This window comes from Rhagoletis zephyria, unplaced genomic scaffold (genome assembly GCF_001687245.7).
Source record: "Rhagoletis zephyria isolate East Lansing unplaced genomic scaffold, Rhagoletis_zephyria_1.1 Rzeph_scaffold_05940, whole genome shotgun sequence".
In the NCBI taxonomy this organism is placed as follows: Eukaryota; Metazoa; Arthropoda; class Insecta; order Diptera; family Tephritidae; genus Rhagoletis; species Rhagoletis zephyria.
In genome coordinates, this window is record NW_016163023.1 from 17,136 (window position 1) to 32,633 (window position 15,498).

General features: G+C 36.7%; 2 protein-coding genes across 2 annotated transcripts; one reads left to right on the forward strand and one right to left on the reverse strand.

Moving 5' to 3' along the window:
• Window positions 1–1,529: 1,529 nt before the first annotated feature.
• On the reverse strand, window positions 1,530–3,208 carry LOC108372633 (uncharacterized). Its single transcript, XM_017628362.1, has 2 exons — window positions 3,145–3,208; window positions 1,530–2,311 (listed from the first exon to the last, which is right to left on the reverse strand). Exons 1-2 carry the CDS (start codon window positions 3,206–3,208, stop codon window positions 1,530–1,532), a joined length of 846 nt encoding a protein of 281 aa, XP_017483851.1.
• An 8,185-nt stretch (window positions 3,209–11,393) lies between these two features.
• Window positions 11,394–13,949, forward strand: LOC108372634 (probable serine/threonine-protein kinase kinX). The gene is made up of 3 exons (XM_017628363.1): window positions 11,394–11,538; window positions 11,605–12,204; window positions 12,280–13,949. Exons 1-3 carry the CDS (start codon window positions 11,394–11,396, stop codon window positions 13,947–13,949), a joined length of 2,415 nt encoding a protein of 804 aa, XP_017483852.1.
• Window positions 13,950–15,498: the final 1,549 nt, after the last annotated feature.

Sequence of the window (15,498 nt, forward strand, 5' to 3'; positions counted from 1 at the left end):
AATAAGATTCTCCATGAAAAATTAAATTTGAAAAGTATTTTTTTTAACAATGAATTAAAGAAAGAAAAAATGTGACATTAAAAAAGGCTAAGAAAAATAATAAAATAAATTTTAATAAATTGATAGAAAATTTAATAAAATAAAACATTTTAAATTGAAAAAGATAAAATACATAAAATAGTTTTCTGAAAATTGATTTGATTTAAAAAGAAATATGTTTTTCTTATAAAAAAATAAAATCTTAACATTAAAATAAATTTTGAGTAAACTACGAAAACTTAAAAAAAAGGATTCGACCTCGGATCTCTCGAATGGCACGCCAGTGCTTTGCTTACTTGGACATTGCCACTGCTGAAGCAGCGCGAGCATGCTCAAGTACTTTCAGTCAAAAGAACTTTTCATCATGAAAGTTAACAAGGAAGCCTTTCTTGTAACAAATCTGTGTTTTAATCACAGATTATGAAGTTAAGCCCGAAAATTAGTATAATCTCTACATATGTCAACGTTCTTTTAGCGAGATTCTCCCTATAAGTCTATCGTGATAACACTCAGGAAGATCGCAATAATAATCTTAAGTTCACACTACCTAATATATAGACTTCTAAGAATTTATCCAAAAACCGGGAGGTATATATGTATGTATATCAATTTAGCATCACGTTACCATTGTTATCGAAGTATAACTTTTTTCTTCATCTATCCATCCATGGCCCCACTTCGAGAAAGCAATTGTCAAAATTTTTTGTAATTAGATAATGAAATCAATTTATGTGAGCTTTTGTATTTCAACACATCATCTCGCATCCGCTCTTAAAACACTTTTATCACTGCTACCTTTGACCTGAATTCTAAAAATTTCAGACACTTTGACTGCGTAGTGAACTCAATGCAGAAAACAAAAACAAACGTATTAGATGCTTTAACAGAGATTATAACTATAGCGCCTACTCATCTTTTTCAAGTAATTTTACCACCCACTTTTTGGAAAAGACACGCTAACACAGTTATAAAATCGCGTACAAGGACAAATATGTACATAGAGTCCTTATCGCCAAGTTGCTGCCATGCGTCAGCCAAGGCCATCAAGCAATGGAAAAACACTGCGAATTCATGGAATGCATAAGCAAACTATGCGATATCAGCGTTTAAGCGCCATTGTTCCGCGCTCAAATTGAACAGATTACAGGGACAGCAGCAGCAACATTAACATAGAGAAAAATGCAAAAATAATATCACAGAAACAAATGGTTGCGAGACTAAGCAGAGAGAAAAGAAAATACAAGCATTTCTGAAAGCTGCGCTGCGTCGCTGCTGATAAGACATGTCCTACCGGAGACACATTAAGTGGTTTAAAAGGAAAGGTCTGCATCAGTGGGAAAACGTTCAAAAGCAAAACACTCCAAAAATATTTACAAAACATTTTTCTTCTGTTAACTTTATTCCTTACAATTTCCTTTTATTTTTCAGTCTAAGTAGTCATCTAGCATATAGTATATGTATACATACATGTTTGTACATATGTACACCTCTTAGGCATGGTAGCGACGTTCGATGTGCCTCACACGTTGTAGTCCACCTTTGCGCACACCACGCACTACTTGCGGCGCATCCTTGGCCGCATAGAGGAACAAAGGAATCTCCTCAACTCCGGTTTGTATTTGAGATGTACGCACAACGCTTGGTCGTATCAACTCATCGGCTGCCAAACGACGCACCGACTGTACGTCCGCTGTCGCAATCTTAGTCCTATCGACGGACGCATTGTCCAATAATTGATCTACATCATCCTCTTTTACATTCAATGGCTCATCTTCTGTGTTAGGCTGTTCATTGACCACTGCAAGTGGTTTATCTTCCACATCGGTTTCAGCTGCACCCTCTTCAGCTTGATTTAGCAGGGATTCTATGCTCTCCAAATTGGCCAGACCGCTCAAATCGAGTTGTTGATGCAATGCGCTAGGTATGGCAATGGCTTGTACGTCGCGATGTCCGGAGATGCCATTTGGTGTTGGAATAAATTGTACATCGGCGGGTATTTCGGATGCTGGGTAGACAGGCACTAATTCGGCTTCGTTTTCATCACTTGATCTCAGTAAAATCAAGGAAATAGGCACAATCGTTTTGAACTTCAATAAAACCAATTTCTTAAGAGCCAAAGTGGCGCCAGGGAAGACACGCGCCTGTTTAGGTGAAAGTGCCTGCTCGGTATTGGGGTGTGGTCGGCGACCGGCTACACTGGCGTAAACGGGCAAAACGTTCTCCTCATCGTCAACTTGGACATTGTGATTGCGGCTACGTGGCGCATGGCGAGCTGTGGAGGGGAAAAGAAAGTAAACAAGCAACAAAATATTTACATATGTATGTACAGTGACGAACAACAGTATTGGCATAGTGAATTTTTCGCAATATATGCAAAGTTTTAAATTCTTATTTCTTTGCGATATTTTTTTTTTGTAAAAATATGGTTCATACTACACCAAAAATCAAATCCCCAAACTTTGTGCAAATTACAAAATTTTCGCTTACAAGGTTTGAAAAATTTGCTTTTTTTAATCACATAAATTCTGCAACATTTTTACCAGCTTTAACTCAGCGAGTTTATGAATTTATTTGAATAACCTTCAATATTACATACGTCAAATTTATTAGTTTTCAAGTCAAAATTACATCTAGCCTGCACAATTAAAAAAGTGAATTTTTTTAAACTTTGGTAGCGACTTAATTAATTTTTTAATTTTCGTGGATATCTTTATTTTGTACAATGAACAAAAGAAGGGATGCCTCGTACAAAATTTAGCTGTTGATATTTTTAAGGACCACCCTAATGAATGTGCTTAACTCTAGTATGATCTTAGCAGGTTTCGTAGCACTTATTTCGTTGGTTATTAAGCTTGAGCTGTCTTACATCTAAAAAAGTAATAGATTTATGCTGCCACTGAGAAGATAGGTTTTCCTTACTGGTCAACTTAAGGAGGGAAGTATTGCGGATAAATATCTGAGCTTCATCCCAATAAGAGTAATAATAGTTTGCTCTTTCTCTACATTTTCAATTTAGTTTAGTCCAATAACAAACATTCTGTTTGGATCACCCCGTATATGCCTTTATGCTTCCCAATTTATTGTACATATATATTTTGAACTCACCTTGCGCAAGACAGGCCAACGCCAACACGAGAAATGCAACACTCAACATTGATTTGGAAAACATTTTTTACCTTAAGAAATTAGTTATGTATTTCTGGCTAAATTACTGCGAACCGGGAAGCCGCTATTTGTTATGTTTCTTCTTTAAGGCGCTGCTACTAAATGCTTGAGGACACAAATACCGATAGACTTTTTATATGCACACAAAATAGAATCGAAGTAGAGAAAAAAACAAAAAAATAAATGTCTGTCTTTAGCGGCACGGAGTTGGGTTCTAAGCGCGATTAAATGCAAATTAACATTTAGAAAAATTCCCTAAAATAAATAAATAGATATAATAAAATATAGAGAAAATCGAAAAAATTATCAGAGCTGACAAGAGGAAAGCATTTATTAACATAATAGACAATCCGAAATGACTTTGTCTCGCCAGTTGCTCTGTATGTTTGATTTTTGCACGTACATAGACAGGTGGTGTATGGGAAGAAAGCAAACACATTGCGAAATCTGAAAAATAAATAATAATTAGATTTTAATAGGGTATAAAAAAATATGAGAATGCAAAAGTGTGCTAATTTTTATATAAGCAGCTGCGCTGATTTATGTGGCAGTTTAATCAACGATAAACTTACAAATGATAATGATACTTACATTCAGGGTTGCCACTTTGGTAAATTGTTATGAAAATTGATAGAAAAAATTTGGTTTGGTAAAAAGGTAAATTTTTTCTAATTTTTGTCGAACTTTTCATTATCGCTTTATTTTTCGTAGTTATATTTTTATTAAAAATTTCTTTGCACACTATTTACATAGGTATAAATGTATTCCGATATAAGGCGAACATATCGTGCTCCATTCAAAACTCATTTTACTAAAATCCCGAAGAGCTTTTGATTGCCTAAATATTTTAATTAATTATTTAAATAAAAATTAAAAATTGAAAGGTATGTAATTGCGCACTATGATTGTTCATAAAATTAAATCAACGCAATTTTTTATCAATGGAAATTGTTAAATAAAAAAAACACTAAAGACTGGCGGTAAAATAAATAAAAACAAAAAATCAACGGGAGTTTTTAGCTGCACATTGTTGGATATACTCAAATATTGTTGGCTATAAAACTCCATACCTTAAATTGTTCTAAAAATTCAGAGTAAAAAATTCTAAATTCAAACGAAATTTTTTTGAATTTTACCTACTATGCTTTTTATTAAAATAACTATAAAAAAGTTATTAGTAGATATTTTCCAGATTTGGTAGATTTTTTTTTTTTTTCAAATGGATAGTAAGTATTTTTTTCGTCAGTGGCAACCCTGCTTTCATTAATCATTATGTTGCGAATAAAATAAAAACCTCGTACAGCGGGCAATGAAGTGCCTACAGAATAACAGAGAATGGCAGTATTTATGTAGTAAATTTTTTGGACGTTGTCTAAAGTCGTTGACCAAGTTAACTTATTAAGGGACAAGACGGTCGTCCGTACAAATTACACTCGTGTGGCTAGTGATTGAGGTGACAAGCTGAAGAAATCAACAAAATAAGCAAATATTCTCCGTTAGCTGCAGACAGTTCCAGCTGTGGCGACAGCGCAACAGAAATATAAAAAAAACGTATTAATTGCTAGATTATTCCCACTAACTATGTGAAAAGTTGCGAAGTAATTTGAACACAGGCGATTTGCATTTAGGTCAAGAATTAACTTATGTAGATATGTTTTAAAATATATGCACCCATAAAATTTGTGAACCATAGGAGAAAATAAAGAGGTATCTAATAAAAATTCAGCGCTGAAAAATAACAAATGAATGACCCAAAACTGTAAAAATCTTGAATTAATTATGAGACTTTGGCATTAATATAAATTTATATTTCAACAGTCCTGTGCTAATACATACTTGTTTATTGTATCCAAAGAGAATGTATATTAACAGTAGAATCTCACCAAATTATAAAACTGCGTTTTGCGTACTGAAGCAAATAAGCCAAATGAACACCAACAAAAAGCTTTTAATGAGTTAAGGATCATTTACGCCCAGGACAATGACAAAACGCTTTTTAAGTAGCACGTGTTTCCTTCAAAAATTCATAGTTTGCAACTTTTTGCAGTAAACAAGCTTAATCGATAGAAAAATTTAAACTAAAGCGAACTGTGTGCTTTGAATAAAACGGTTTTGGAATTCGAAGCCACCATCACAAAAAATAGGTATCTCTATATTAAATCCACACGCAATCCACAATTATTCAGTAAAATTATTGCCTATTTCCTTTAAAAAATCAAATTAATTAATTTGCCAAAGATTTTAATAGTATGCTCAGATATCTATCTGTCTATATATATAATACGCGAAGGGATTTGAATAACTCAGTGAGAGGGAAGACCAGTATGTTTGCATGTATTCATAAAAAAAAAATTATTGGATCAAAAATGGTGCGTAGGCACTTTGGCCAATGGTGAGCTATAGGAACAATGTTTGGAGGATGCATCAGACTAGGCCAAGCATACTTTGAACTGCCATCAAATTATAACTTAAGAAAGTTTTATTACATGGCAGTTGAGAAGTGCATGTTCGAAAATTGCATTGATTTAATGAAGGAAATTTTTGCACATGCAGCAGTACATAGCATCATTTAGGCGCTCGGTGTTAGCAGTCGCGCCTAAACAGGATATTTGGTCCACGTCATCAGATCTGCACCGTTTTTTCGATTTTCAAAAAGGAGGTGTCAAATTAAATGCCTCAGACCTGTAGATGTCCAATAGGGCTTTACTTTTTCGAAAAGAGTTGTCACCTTTTAAAAAATGAAGTTCAAAATATTGAAAAAGTTAAATAAATTATTACAAAATGGATATCAATCGAAATGGTTTTAAAAATATTTGTTTCTTAACTTCAGTGTGCGAGGAGTGTCACCTGTTTACAAAATTAAATTCAATTTCAACTAAAGAAATTAGTTAATAGAAATAAATACCCCCTTTAAGACTTTAAGAAGGTAAAAGTTTGTAAAAATTTTGAAGAGGGTTGCCACCTGTTTGAAAACAGGCGAATTTAATAAACTTATACACAGCGAAATATGTATTTAAATTTGTAAAACAAAAGAGTGTTAGGAAATCTTTTAACACTAAGAGTATTTTTTAGGTGTTTAAAGAGAGTAGCCACCCGTTTAAAAAATTTAGCTTAAATTCTTTAATAAGGTAAATGAATTATTAAAATATTGGTGTCAATCGCAATGGGTTTGACAAGGCTTTGTTCCTGAACTCTATTTGGAGCACTGCCACATGTTCAAACGTTAAATTTTAGTCAAATAAAGTGCAAGTGTGTAGTTGCTAAAAATTCCGCTGATTTTTAACAATTCCATAAAAAAAAATATCAAAAAAGATTAACGCTGGCCAGCTTTAAAGCACATTCACCCGGAGATGTAAACTTTTTTGACTATTGCTTGATATTTTGAATATTGTGATGACTCCATGTTTCGTTCACGATTAAAAAATTACGCGAAAACAAATTGGATGGATTTTATAGAAGTTCAAAGAGTCACTGGCTTATCAAAGACGTAGGAAGTACACATAATAGAAAAATATAAAAAAATATTTGGCGCTTACTCTCATGTTGAGTGTTTGCCCCAGCTTCTACTCCAATTTGTGGTGAATGCTCTGACGTTTATAACACAAAAAGGAAGGATTTATAATTTTACGCCGCCGCCGAATGGCAAATGGTTTAATGAGAAGCTTTTTAATTGCAGAAATACACTCACAGGTTTTCATTGTCGGCCGAGGGGCGACAGGCAGTTATAAAAAACTTTCTAATTTTAGATGTTGCTCGTACCAGCGATTGAACCCAGGTCCTACGTAGATCTAATTACTCGGTTAAAGGGGTTAGGTATTTAAAAAACCGGGCTCTAGAATTATGGGATTATAAAATATCAACTGCTGGGTAGACTTTGTTATAATCTTATGATATATGACATATCTACTTTCCAAGCGAGGTGTGGCATCAGTTCTTTTATTATTTAAAGCTATTAGTAAATTACATACATACATGCCATTAGTAAACTTAAATGCTTCCTAAGGTATAGGAGGTCCTACGCCCTTTTCTCTTAACTCGCACTTTTATCTGTCACCACGAGTACTTCTCGAGATATCCTGCATGAAAATCCAGAGATATGCACTTTGAAAAGTTTTGTGTATGTGGGAGGTGTAACGCCCTATTTTGCATCAAATCCAATTTTTCTCCATGGAATTGATTTCATAATTCTTCAAGAGATATGGAAATTATAATTTGTTTGGAAGGTACCACGCCCCATCGATCTATAGAAAATATTTTTAACCTACGACCATCCTTGAAAAAATTAATAAAAAAACTAATTGCATTAATTGGAGGTAAATCATACGAATCGATTTATGTAAAAAAATCTACTTAATTTTTTTTTAGTTGTGCCTCTTTTGCAGCTGGTGCGCGATATGTACAAGCATAATTTGTGTTTTAAATGTGTCTTCAGATACACGCATCCTAACAAAGATTCGTTCTCTGCTAAACTCAAGTACTAAGTACCGAATTTGATTTATTTTTTCTGCAGAAAAAAATTTACGCAGTCATATAAATTTTCATAAGGTATTTGCCAACGATTTTCATTACATTTCCGGCCATATATTTATTAGCTTTTGATGATATTAAGGCAACAATGGAAAGTTAAAGAAGTGTAATTAGTAATAAAACTGCCAAAACGCGATGGCAAAATGATAGACGGTGGAGGGTATGTACATTTTCGCGATGTCGATGATGGTTGTGTGCTTGTTGAACAGTATTCAATAGTACCACTCAATTTTTATAGCGTCTTTTACAATACCAAATATGTATGTATGCCTAATTATACATTAAATTTTAGAGGTATACTAAAGATAAAACTTTCTATATAACTATGCATATTAAGTGGTTAGTTTATATACTTAGAAATTTCATTTGATTTATAAAGAAGTTGAAAGCAGTTGAAAAGTGAATAGTACATATAAGGAATAACGAATAGGAGAAATTACGCTCGAAAACAAAGCAAACATTTTTCTGAATTCACTTATGACTTCAAAGTTATTTATAAATGCCCACACTGATGTGCCTATCACTACCCGAAGACTTCTTGTGTGGGGCTTGGCGATACTCTCTCTTTCCCTGTTTTTTTTTTTTTTTTAATTTTCTTTCAAAACTGTGTTGAAAGACCCGTTCTGGTTGAAGTTAATGGGTTAAAATGCTCTATGGAAAAATTTTTGGAGTGGCATCATCGAATTTTATCTCTTTCTGCCGAGATTTAAGGCTCCGCATGCCGGATATGGATTGCTCACGATTCCCAGAGTGCGCGAATGGTGGCGCAAAATTGAGTATGGTCAAGCAACTGTGTTGGTTGTTGTTGCGGCTGCTAAGCCCCTCGGGTCGGCTCATCCTTCAACGTTGTCGTCAGTTTCAGCTAAGGGGAGGCGCAGGAAGTGCGCGACTTCAACGGGATATATCAATAGCAACAGGGGCGTTAGCTGGGTGGTGTTGTGGGGGCATGCGAACAGGTGCCGTGAGTCATGTGGCGACTCTCCGCATGACGGGCTTGCTCAATATAGCCAGTGTTACCAGTTAAGCCTTTTTTAAGGTTACCTCTAGCTTTTAATCTTATTTCCTAGCCTCTAAATTTCGGGTCTAGTTTTTGAGCTTTTGTGTAGCCTTGTCTGATTTTTGAAACAGCTTTTTTACACTGGAGGCGAAAACGAGACACATGGTATTTTTGACGTAGAATACGTCTTACGTTTCGATATGGAGGCTATGTTCAAATTTTGTAGTTGTAATTTTTAAAGCTTCACGAAAGTGCTTACCCAAAAAAATTCTAAATAAAAAGTGTAAAATTTTCGGGTGCAAATGTTTATAAAAAAAAAGATAAACATTAAATAAACAAAACCAAAATAGCTAAAACTATTCCAAATGTCACTTGACTTAATCAGCTGACCACAAGTGGTATGTATGAGTTCAGAATGAAAGTACTAAAACACTTTTATCTTATAAATGGTTCAATCTGAGTACAACAATTGGATTTCGGATAGAAGTGAAAGAATTCAAAAAATGAATTAAATGAAAAACCATTTCAAAAACATTGCAAACTAGTTTTTCAGTAGCGGAATTCAAATTATAAGGACTAATGCCGAATTTCCACTAGGCATTGAAATGACAAAACATTGGTGTAATTTAAAAAATGCCGTCTGAAAATTAACTTCATGACTATTTTTTGAACGTAATGACACGATAATTTTTTAATGTCCAACTTTGTCATTACAATTTTTGCCATTTAATGCCTTGTGGAAATCGAGCATAAGAAAGAGTCGAATTAAAACACAATTGCTAACTCACTTTTAAATATTCGGTGCTCTTTAAAAAGATTGGAAAAATGTTATCATGTTTTTTTCAATAACTACTCTGCTTTATATAAATTCATGCAATGTATAAAAAATTCTTTACATTGTTTAAAAACTACATTGGTTTAAGCTACAAAAATATTCACTACATAATGCAGAAGCAGAAATTTAGGCAAAATACAAAAATCTCAAGCAAAATGAAATATTCTATAAAGGGCACAAAACATAACCAAAACGATGTAAACAAGATAGCGAACATAGAAGGAAGTGCGCCAAAAGTTGAGCCATGATGGTGCTAGCAACATCAACATGAGCGACGAAATATGGCGACGCACAGTGGTCTAAAATGGGCAAAAAGTTGGAATTTCAAAATGTCTGCAAATAAGCACCAAACTAAGTTTCAGTTATCAATTCTGAAACTTAGTTTGATAATAGGTTGGATTTAATGCTTAGATTAAGTACTCCGTTATCACTTGGGAATTTGGTTTGGAGATAACAGGTTTCGATGTTGTGCCATTTTGAGTGTATTACAAAGAGCTAAAGAAAATAAATACCATATTAGTAAAACTTAAAGTGCAGTGTATGTGCTTCCTTTCTTTTCTTATTCTTGCGAGTTATTTTTACTGCTTAAGCCTAGAGGTTTGAAAATATAAGTATAAATATTATTCAGCTCTCAAGCGAAAAAAAAAATCTTTAGAAAACGCTCAAGAAATGAAAAGAATTTATTTTGTAAAAATTTCTTATACCAGTTTGCAGCTCCCCCCAAAAAAATGCTCGTATGTGTGTAAATTTTTTTCTTTAAGAAAAATATCCAGCGCACAGCTCTGCTTTGTGGCGAAAGGTAACCCGGCTTGCCTATTACCGCTCTCGAATACTTACTGCGTTCTAAGTTTCACCAATCCTTAGAGTCCTGCAGTTCCCAGGTACCCAGGACATTGTTATATTGTACCTCGCTACTTCTTAGATTGGAGTGATCCTATTAAAAAATAAAAGCGACTTTTACACCCTTTTCAGGCTTATTCTGGTGGAGCTATGCGTAATTAGCATCTGTGTAGGAAAAATTGCGGGACATCTGCCAGTTGTAATAGAAATGGAATCCCACCTGTTTTGTCTTCCATACCTGGCCCATCGGTGCATCAATGTGCATATTTGCCAGACATCAGATTTCTTTACAATAGTTTCAGTTTTGTCTGATTCTTGTTCTTATAAAGAGTGCCGCCAGTATTCGCATTTCAAAATCCTTCGGGGCTGCTGATGCTTGAAAAGTTATATTGGACGGGAGTCCAGAGCCGCAATTGAACAATTTTTACTGATACCGCAAACGAGAGCAAAGCCAAGCTTCTTAGTTTATTTGAACGTTAAATGGGAATTTGTTTTAATATTTGTTTGACCACTAAACTAAGAACGCATAAGAAAAAATCGCGGAGACCACATGCCTGACCAACACTATTACTACTTTTTTGTCGCAATTTATATGGCGATTTCCCACTGTGCGACGCACTTAGCAGAGCAGCAAAGAAGGTTAGCTCTGAAGCGGCAAATACACATGTACATACATACATATGTCATGATAGCACACACAACAACAACACTATTGAACGTCACATAAAAAGCTCATGTTGATGCGAGCGTTCGCCCAGTTGGCGTAAAGTTGCGATTGTAAAAAGAAGTGTCTGGCGTGACAAGGGGTTAATTGGCATTTCGTACAAAAAGTGGATGATTAATAAGTTTTTTTTTTTTTAAGAAAACGAAGCTTATTCGTTATTAACGTAGTAACATAACTAAGAGATAAAGTACAGTTTTTATTGGTTTGTGTGATATTTCACCAAATCGGAGGATAACGTCACCTGCTTCAGCAGCAAGCAAAATAACATGGGCTCCAAATATTTACTTTTCGCCCTTGTGGCTTTGGTGCTTACATCTAGCAGCACCTTTGCAGCCGATGCTGATAATGCTGATATGGAACATCGTATGGAGGATTCGACTGAGTCGCCCGTTGTTGACTTGGCGGTTCTAGGTGAGTAGCTAATGTTCGTAATTAAATCGTTTCTGGTGCCAATTAGTATCAACGTTTTTTGTCTAGACTCCCAAATGAAAACATCAACTGAGCGGCCAACTACTGCAACTATTAAAGCGCAAGCTGCGGCGGCTACGAAAAGTGAGCAGCCACAAAATGCGCAGCCGCATACAGTCGCCGACTTTATCATACACCCTCTGATCGCTTTTAAACCGCGTTCTCCCGAAGAGGGTTTGACTGGCAAACAAGCTGGCGATTCATCCTCCACAACAACGCCTTCCCCCTGGACACTATTCGGTTTTAATGCCGGCCAGGGTTTGGGATCAACCGTCTCATCATCGGTCTCGTCATTGGCCGGCTCTGTCAGTGGCTGGTTGACCGATCGTATCCAATTGCCTGGTTTGGTGGACTCGCCCATACGTGATTCAAGCACGACCAGCACGACCACTACAACAACAACAACGCAACGTCCAGATATTGTTGTACGTGTGCAGCACAAGGGTTCAACACGTCGTCCACTCATATCGATCACAAACGAAAATCGTCCACATCGCTTCTATAGCAATAATAATAATAATTTAAATGTCCAATACGATGATGAACTAGACGACGATTTGGATGACCCACTCGAAGAAGAGGAGGAGATTATTAAAAATAAGAACAGGCGTAGAAATAATAAGAACAATAATAACAGACGCAGGCCAAACCGTGAAGATGAAGAAATTGACGATGATGATGAAGAAGAAGAAGAAGAAATTCGCCCTGTACGGCGCCCACAACAGAATCGACCACAACGTCGCCGTCGTCCCATTGTCGAAGATGACATCTCCGAAGAAGAAGTAGAAGATAACGATGACGGTCCCCAGTCAGACGAATTTGTTGATGATGAAGACAAAGAAGTTATTGAAGATGATGAAGAAGATGAAAATGTGGAAAATGATGAAAACGACGAGGAAGAAGAATCTGCGCCTCAGAACGTGAATACTCGCCGCCGTCCGGTACAGTACAATGGTAACAACCGCCCGCGTCAGCAACCGCAACGCCGTCGCCTTATCGTGGGCAGTCAGCGCCAGCAGCCCGGTAGCGTTATTCGGCGTATAACAAAACCCATCGAAAGTGAAGACGACGAAGACGATGGTGCCGATGAGCACTTGTATTACAGCAGCCGCCCCTCTACAAAACGCTCTCAGAATGATGCCACCCTTTTTCGGCGTGGACAGGAAAACGTAATTAAACAGATACGTCAATTAACGGGCGGCCATACACCCGCTGAGATTGGCGCACTATTAAGCACATCTCCGGCGCAGACGGGCAGTAAACAGAATCGACGACGTGCGACACTTTTTGTTAATCGCAATGGGCAAACCTACTACTTGGCGCCTGAACTTCTAAACAACGAACTTCCACAAGTGCATCAACTCAAGCAAGGAGCCACAAAGTTTCCACAACCCCCATTGACGGTGCCGCTCAAGCGTAAGAATGCTCCTACCCAGTATATCACGATTCCTTGGTCACAATTAGGTATCACACAACCCAATAACCTTCATTCTGTTGTCGAAGGTGTGCAGAGTCAGCCACTCATCTTGAATATTCCAGCCAGCGCCATTCAAGCTATGCAGAATCAAAGCTCAAAACGTAAGAAGCAACCCGCCATCACTTCTGAAGCTGTGCCGCTTTTGGCCGAGGCTTCGATTATGGACGTCTTTAAGCCACCGAAAATTCCACACGATCGCCACTCCATGGACGCGTCAGTTCAGAAACCCACCACCGGAGGCATGCCTGTAATTATTGCATCAAAGAAGAAGAAAAATAAGCCAGCTAGCAGCAGCAATGCAGCCACAACTGCTACGATCCTACCACAGCGCATACGCCCAGGAACGGTTGTCGAAAAATCGCCAGCCACCGCAGACGCGCCGACGGAAGCTGCTGAAGAAATGTCCGCCCAAGAAACAGTACACAATGTGGACAACGAATACATCCTTGTGGGTGAAGATAATGAGCCCAGTCTGACGCAGCAGGTGCAGCCCGTATATGGTGAGGCGCGTTATGTCTACGGTGCAAATGGCTCACCCTACTTTGAGGTGCTGAAAAATGGGCGAGTTGCACAACTGCGTAGAAGCGGACGTGAGCTCGAGGTGCCAACAGCTGGTGAGCCGAACTTAGACCAGTTGCAGCCGGCGAGTGGCGAACAATTCATACCTGTAAAAGTTATCAGCGAGCCAGAAGAGTCGGCGCCTGAAAAGGGCGTGCAGGTCGCAGTGGAAGCGAAACCACAAATTGAAACCAAAGTGGGACAGGGGGAAGCAGTGCAAACAGAAGTAGAACAGAAGGCGTTAGAAGGCGCTGATGTGCCGGTAAAGGTGCCGGTGGAGGAGAATAAGACCGGCGAAGGGGCGGTGGCGACTGCGTAACGGGATGGGCAGACGAAAGACTAAATTAAGTGGGCAGTTTCTTAATTTTAAGTTATGCGTAGAGATTGTAATTTATTAAAAAATAAACGAAATAAAAACAAGTTAAAGTTTTAAATTCAAATTTTCGGTTTTTTCACATACATATGTATTTCCGGGGTGGTTAGTTTTTGTTGGGCAAAAAAGAGAAAGCACGATTCTATGCAAGTAAGTTGTTTGCACTCAAAACTGAAAACTTTCTCTGATTAATATTCCTTTAGTTCATTTAAGTAAATTTTTGCGAGTAAAATTTCTCCTAGCCATGTTGGATGACTTTTCTTCACACTTTTTTAAGCGTTGAAGAAAAGAATTTATCAATCAACTAAAAGATGCATACTATTCGATTTAAGTGTGAATATAAAAATAAAATGAATGAATATCAAAATAAAATATCTGTTTTTTTCAATCCTGTTTTATTTCCCTACTGACCTCATTAGAGTTCAATGCTACCAAAGACCACCGAAAATGCTCGTACATATTTATACATACATACGCTCCCAAAATCTTTCAATGAAATACCATTTTTTATTAGGCAGTGTCGTTTATTTTTGTTGTCTCTTTTGGCAACGGAGTTTTTCACTAATCTGACCATCTGCGGTCACACCAAATTATGTGTCTTCCAACGCAGCATGAAGCTGAATAATTAATCAGTCAGTAATGCCCAAAAGCTAAGTCTAATCATCGCTTAAACGCGCTTTCTAGCGGCGCCCATTCAGTGTTTGTTACTGTTGTTGTTGTGTATCTAATCATTGTTGAGATTTTGCATAAATACGAATATTTCTCTAATTTTGCATGGGTTAACAGAGTTCAAGTGGTTACTTCAGGCCAAGAAGCTTTGTTTCGCATACGACACGCTTTGGCTGAACCTGTTCAATATGAAAATAAGCTTCGAAATGCCGTTAGGTTTTTGTTAAAAAGCAACAGCTATTTAGAGCGGCTGCGTGTGGATTCGATGGTGAAATTTCTAAATTAATTTATATGTAGATTAGGAAAATAGAAATCATAATGAGAATGACTAGTTAAATTTTAAGAGGTTCCTCATACACACATATGTACAAGCATGCCATTTTACATATATATGTCCATCCTTTTTGGTTTTGATTAATGGCAGAAACAATTTTGGATTTAGATATTAAATTTCTGTAAGATATGAAGAGATGTGGGTCATTCTACTCAATTTTTACGTTGTCGTTCACTAACTTTTGTTTATAGCTTTATTTTTTTTATATAAAACACACAATATACATAAATCCACATTTTAAATTTTTAACAAAAAATATAAAAATTCAACAAAATTTCAAACTTTTAAATCAAAATTTTCCGAAAAATTGCTGGTTTACAGGTTTATAGCCCTTCAAACTTTAGTAGCAAGGAGTGCATGCTTAGCCTATATAACTCAAGGCCGACTCCTTGTGAATGCCGTTGAAAGCCTGTCGGTATGCAGTTGGGTCCAGAGGTTGTTTAATGAACCTCTGCTGCGTTCTGCTATATAGTCCACGGCGACCACACAGGC